Consider the following 6305-nt stretch of genomic DNA (forward strand, 5'->3'; position numbering starts at 1 on the left):
GTGCTAAAGTCCTGCTGGAAAAGGAAATCAGCATCTCCATAAAGCTTGTCAGCAGATAAAGTGCTCCAAAATCTTTTCAGTCCACTCCTTGTGAAGCTCTCCCAAGTGTTTAAATCGGCTTTGCTTGACAGTATTCTCAAGCTTGCGGTCATCCCTGTTGTTTGTGCACTTTTTCCTACCCAATTTCTTCCTTCCAGTCAACTTTGCATTTAAAATGCTTTGATACAGCACTCTGTGAACAGCTACACCTTTCAGTAATGACCTTCTGTGACTTGCCCTCTTTGTGGAGAGTGTCGTTGATTGTCTTCTGGACTATTGCCAAGTCAGCAGTCTTCCCCATTATTGTGGTTTCAAAGAACAAGAGATACCCGGAATTTATACTGTAGGGATGGTCATTTAATGAGAGACTGGATTTTTGACATAATTTAGTGGTGCATAAATTAGTTTCAGTTGGAGATTTCACATGAATAATAACAAGCAACATCTAAGTGTAACCAGAGAGTCACACTCAAGTCACAAAAAACTCGACTTTGTGACTTTGACTTTAAATTACTCGTCAACTCATCTTTTTAGTCATCTTAAACTTGAAAGTTTGACTTAGGATTGGAAAGACTTAGATTCTCTGTCAGACTTAATGAACATGTCGGGCTTTAACTCATGTTCATAAAACACTGTCCTGATATGATGCAGTTCCATATTAACTACCTGTCCTTCAGGCAAGCTTCACTTTGAGATAACTGAGCCTCACCAGTCTTTGTTTATGTCATTTGTTTGTACAGTTACTCATTTGGAGAGTCCCACTGACTCGCTGCCATGGAGGTGAACGGCACAGCCAACATTCTGTCTTCAGCGTATCTGGCGGTGGAATTTGTGGATTCATTTCTGCCAGAAAATCCACTGCAGGAACCTCTGAAGCACGCATGGAACCACATGCTGCAGAACTATAGCAAATTCCAGATCGCCACCTGGGGCTCGCTCATCGTCCACGAACTGATCTATTTCCTGTTCTGTCTGCCTGGATTTATCTTTCAGTTCCTCCCTTTCATGCAGAAGTATAAGATCCAACCAGTATGTGGAATCAAAGGATTTTTTTCATCTGTTACTATTTTAATTTGAATATTTATAGTTTTTTGTTGTTAAAAATAGAAAATATTAACTTCTTATATATATTTTTTGTCATTGTGCTTGCAGGATAAACCAGAGACATGGGAGAAACAGTGGAAGTGCTTTAAGATGCTGCTGTTTAATCACTTCTGTATCCAGCTACCACTCATCTGCGGGACGTATTACTTTACTGAGTTCTTCAGCATTTCTTATGACTGGGACTCCATGCCTCGCTGGTGAGAGCACCTCTCACATTTATGACTGAAGTTTAAAAAAAAACCATAGTAGGTCTATGAAGTTACAGTCAGAGTCCTGAGGTTGTACTGTACTGTGGCTTCAAACTAATCTTTTTTTTGAAGCCAGTAGGCCTTGTTTTCATTTTTTAAATAATCTTTTTCACCATCTCAGGCCCTTTATATTGGCCCAGTGTTTTGGTTGTGCAGTAATTGAAGACACATGGCATTACTTCCTCCACCGAGCCCTACATCATCGCAGAATCTACAAATACATTCATAAAGTCCATCATGACTTCACTGTAAGTTACTCGCAGTCTCACAAAGACACACACAATGTGCAGATAAAGGGAAACTATATGATAGCCAAGACAGACTTGAAGATAATTTTTTGGTGAATTTGTACTATTATATATTTTTATGTTGGTTTTATATTGTAATATATAAATGTGTAACAATATATTGTGTATATATCACAATACAAAAATGCAACAATATTTATCGTGGATTGTGACAATATGTATTGTATAGAGTTCACCCAAAAATGAACATTTTATTTAGGCTTTTATTTACATATAAACAGTGAACAATGTACATACAAAGAGCGCTAAATATAGTAAACACAGAAGCTCATGCAATTGAGCTTTCGTGTTTATTAATTATTATGAATAAATTAGAAATAAAATGTATGTAGTCAGGGACTAAGTGCAAGAATATGTGTCTATCATAATCTATTTTAGCAATAAATATTTCTATTCTAGTGCTTCCTTACTGTAATTTTGTTAACTTATTAAAAAATGTCTTAGAAATAATAATTATTTTGTACTTTATCGTGTCTCAAAACGAAACATGCTTTGTTAAACCCCTAGTAATTTTGTAGTTTATTTATTTATTGTTTAGTTTATTTAATTTTCTTCTTAATAATGATAGATGACCTGTCATCTGTTTCGTTTTGTGTATGTTAGGCTCCATTTGGCATGCAGGCAGAATATGCCCACCCTGCTGAGACTCTGATTCTGGGGGCTGGATTCTTCATCGGCATCATGGTCTTCTGCAATCATATGGTTTTGCTCTGGGCTTGGGTCGCTTTCCGGCTTCTTGAAACCATTGATGTTCACAGGTGAGCTCAGTACACACACTGCAATTTTGTGGATGTAGTGTTAATTTCCTCAATGAAAACTATGCTGAAAAGAGACGACGCCTACATTATTAAACACTAATTGTAACTATATAAGCATGCAATATTGTAGACAAAAAAGAGAAACTCTACCTAAATCACCCTATATGTTCTTAAGCCAAAAACAGGAGAAAAATATTGTCTATTGAACTGTTTTCAAAAAGCCTTCAGGAGCTTTCATTCTTGAGGTTGCCAGATTGTTAAAGTTTAAATGAATTAAAAGAACACATTTTCTGTGATGTGTTTTACTTAATCTTTGCAACCTGGCAACTATGTGCACATACTCTCTCTACAATGTGGAAAAGGTGCCAGTAATCTGAAAACATTGAAAACATGTAAATTCTCCACTGAAATATTTAGCTCAAATGAAAGTGTAATATAGCCAGTCAGAGTTCCTTCACAGGGTCTCTTGTGCTGTTCACTGTGACTAAATTTGTAATCTAAGCTTCTCAGTGATTAACTAATAATAATTAACTGATAATAATAAATCCAGATATGGATGTCATCTATACTGTTTGTGATTGTGGTTGCTGAATAAATGCACATATGCAACCTCAATGTGACAATACAAAGTCGTGTTCCTTGTTTTAAAAGAAAAACCATTAACATAATTTGGAAATATTGGAATTAATATTAGGAATTTGACTGTTTTCGATTTTAAGAGAAGCTTTTGAGTTTTACCAGTTTAATGTAGAGAGTGTTCATTTGATAATAGAATAAATCATAACTCGATGAGTAAATGAGTACAATAAATCGTGTTTGAGTTGACATTCTGTTGATTTGTGAATTGTGACTAATTAATCAATAGTCATGATTACAATTACAATTTTGAGTTTTATTGACTAAACCTGGATTAAAATCCACCCACATTTAGTCAACTAAACCTTGACTAAACAAACAAACAAACAAAAAAACAGAAAATGTTGACTAAATATTCTAAAATCTAAAAAGACTAAGATTAATTATAAAATAGCTGACAAAACTAACACCAGTGCTATGGTCTGGGTCAATAAATTTTACAATGTCAACATATGTCATGCTGATAATAACTTATTACAACACTAGAGGGCACTATATTGATAATGTATTAATTTGATAGCCTGTGCACAATTAAACCACATCACCAGAAGTATGTGGACACCACTTTCTAATTCACAAGTTTGGCTATAACAGTAATTCTCTGAATTTTATGAAAATCAAACTAAATATTGAGTGGACAGTATGTCCTACTAAATTATTTTTATAGTATTTGTTTCATTCTTTGATGTTCCTTCTTTGGTCCTCTCTTTAGTGGTTACGACATTCCTCTGAACCCCTTACATTTGATTCCATTCTACGCTGGAGCTCGTTTCCATGACTTCCACCACATGAATTTTGTGGGCAACTATGGCTCTACATTCACCTGGTGGGACAGACTTTTCAACACCGACTCCCAGTATAAGAAACATTACTCGCTTCATAAAGCTGTGAAGAGCGACTGATTGACAGAGATACACTCAATCGCATACACTGATGCTTCACCATCAGCCAGAGCAATCTATCTCTCTTGGACTCCTGTGTGGGCTTTGGTTGGTCTGATGCTTTTGCATTGCCTCCTGCTGCACACACTCACTGTAAAGTATTTAAAATCGGACTGAATGGATTCAAATCAATGCCAGCTTCTGACAGCAATGTGCCTTTTAAAAGAGAAAAAACACACCCCGCAGTCATCATTAGACCACTGGTCATGGTACTCCAAAGAACTGTGGACTGTTAGGAATGAAAGAATATCAGCCTGTGTTCTGTGCTCTCAATTATTATAAACATTCATCCGTTTCAAGTACTAATTACATTATTCCTCAAAAGCACTTTACTTTCACCTAAACAAAGATGGAATGTTATAAATTGATATTTTTGTAATGCCTTTTTTTTTTTGCTTTGTTGCCTTGCCTGATTTTTTTGCTCAATTTCTGTAAAGATGTTGTAACTTCCACAGTGTCCACCTATAGCATATACAGGTGCATCTCAATAAATTAGAATGTCGTGGAAAAGTTCATTTATTTCAGTAATTCAACTCAAATTATGAAACTCGTGTATTAAATAAATTCAATGCACACAGACTGAAGTAGTTTAAGTCTTTGGTTCTTTTAATTGTGATGATTTTGGCTCACTTAAAAAACACTTATGGATCATAAGGGAGAAAGCTAATTGAGATGTTAGCTTGTTCATTTAAAGGCAACTTAATAAAAACAAATTAACAAAAACGTTGACTGCGGTTGTGGTCTATTTAAACTGTGAGAGCTCCCAAACATAGATCCTAAAATGTGTTTTCATCACGGTTTCACATTCCTAATCACTGATCAACGTACAAGTCAAATGTCATATTACAGTATGTAAAGAGCCATATATGGGGTGGGTAAACTGTCCCGGAACAGAATATACATACTACAATATTTAACATGCCATATGAGGTGGGATATACATATTACTGTGTATGTAAAGAATCATATGTGACCCTGGACCACAAAACCAGTCATAAAGGTAAATTTTATTTTTTTTTTAAATTGAGATTTATATATCATCTGAAAGCTTAATAAATAGCTTTCCATCGATGTATGGTTTACAATATTTGGCCGAGATACAACTATTTGAAAATCTGGAATCTGAGGGTGCTAAAAAATTTAAAGGCTTGATCTATATTATTATCACAGAAAATCATTATTTTTAGGACTAGGTCTACCATTCTAATTTGTAATATGTGACCCTGGACCACAAAACCAGTCATAAGGGTCAATTTTTTGAAAATGAGATTCATACATCATCTGAAAGCTGAATAAATAAGCTTTCCATTGATGTATGCAAAACAATCTAAATATTGAGAAAATCGCCTTTAAAGTTGTCCAAATTAAGTTCTTAGCAATGCATAAATCAGAAATTAAGTTTTGATATATTTACGGTAGGAAATTTACAAAATATCTTCATGGAACATGATCTTTACTTAATATCCTAATGATTTTTGGCATAAAAGAAAAATCGATAATGTTGACCCATACAATGTATTATTGACTATTGTTTCAAATACCTGTGCTAATTATGACTATATTTGCTCCAGGGTCACATCACATATTTTTTTTTTAGCCTATTTTTGCCATGGCCTATGATCCTAATTCAAAGTTTAGCTGAGTATTACAACCCAGCTCCTCTAATAATGATTTTATAGCCTACTTCTACTTCCTCATGTAAACAATGAATTTTACGTTAATAAAGGGCCCAAGTATAAAATTTCAACATAATTTACAAATAATGACAGTAGGCTATTACTAAATGAGGAGTTTATGGACAGACACATTAGGCATATTTGTCAGATATGAATTATTATTGGTATGATAAATTAATTTTAAAATATAAAAATGAATAATTCAGTATTAAAATAAAGTGATGTAGCATCATTAAGAACAAACAATGAACAAAATTATATGTATAAATAGCTAGTTAATAATAACCAAAATTAACCCCAAGATTAATTTATGTGCAAAAGAAGAAATTCATACAGATTTTTAATGACTTAAGGATGAGTAAATGATAACAGTTTTTCATTTTTAGGTGATTGTTAATGTTCACACATCACAGTCTCATCAACCCACCATTCATCTACAATAATCCGTTTACTTAAGAATATTTCAATTGAGCTACTTCAGCTTTACTTAAGTATCCATAACTTTACATTTAATTAAATCTGACGATTGGATATGTCACACAACACCGTAAATTCGTTCGTCATTACATAAGCCACGCCCCTGCAGGGGTAGCAC

The 6305-nt window shown here is 34.1% G+C and overlaps 1 protein-coding gene across 2 annotated transcripts in view; it reads left to right on the forward strand.

Moving 5' to 3' along the window:
- Positions 1–4188, forward strand: part of msmo1 (methylsterol monooxygenase 1) — an 8126-nt gene extending 3938 nt beyond the window's left edge. For both annotated transcript variants that reach the window (XM_016558894.1, XM_016558895.1), the window contains exons 2-6: positions 780–1068; positions 1192–1340; positions 1513–1639; positions 2303–2457; positions 3806–4188. In XM_016558894.1, the coding sequence (XP_016414380.1) occupies positions 814–1068; positions 1192–1340; positions 1513–1639; positions 2303–2457; positions 3806–3995 (876 nt within the window). In that variant the 5' untranslated portion in view covers positions 780–813 and the 3' untranslated portion in view covers positions 3996–4188. The remainder of the gene's footprint in view (positions 1–779; positions 1069–1191; positions 1341–1512; positions 1640–2302; positions 2458–3805) is intronic.
- The last annotated feature ends 2117 nt before the right edge of the window (positions 4189–6305 follow it).

The sequence above is a fragment of the Sinocyclocheilus rhinocerous genome, unplaced genomic scaffold, assembly GCF_001515625.1.
Source record: "Sinocyclocheilus rhinocerous isolate Xijiao unplaced genomic scaffold, SAMN03320098_v1.1 scaffold888, whole genome shotgun sequence".
Classification (NCBI taxonomy): Eukaryota; Metazoa; Chordata; class Actinopteri; order Cypriniformes; family Cyprinidae; genus Sinocyclocheilus; species Sinocyclocheilus rhinocerous.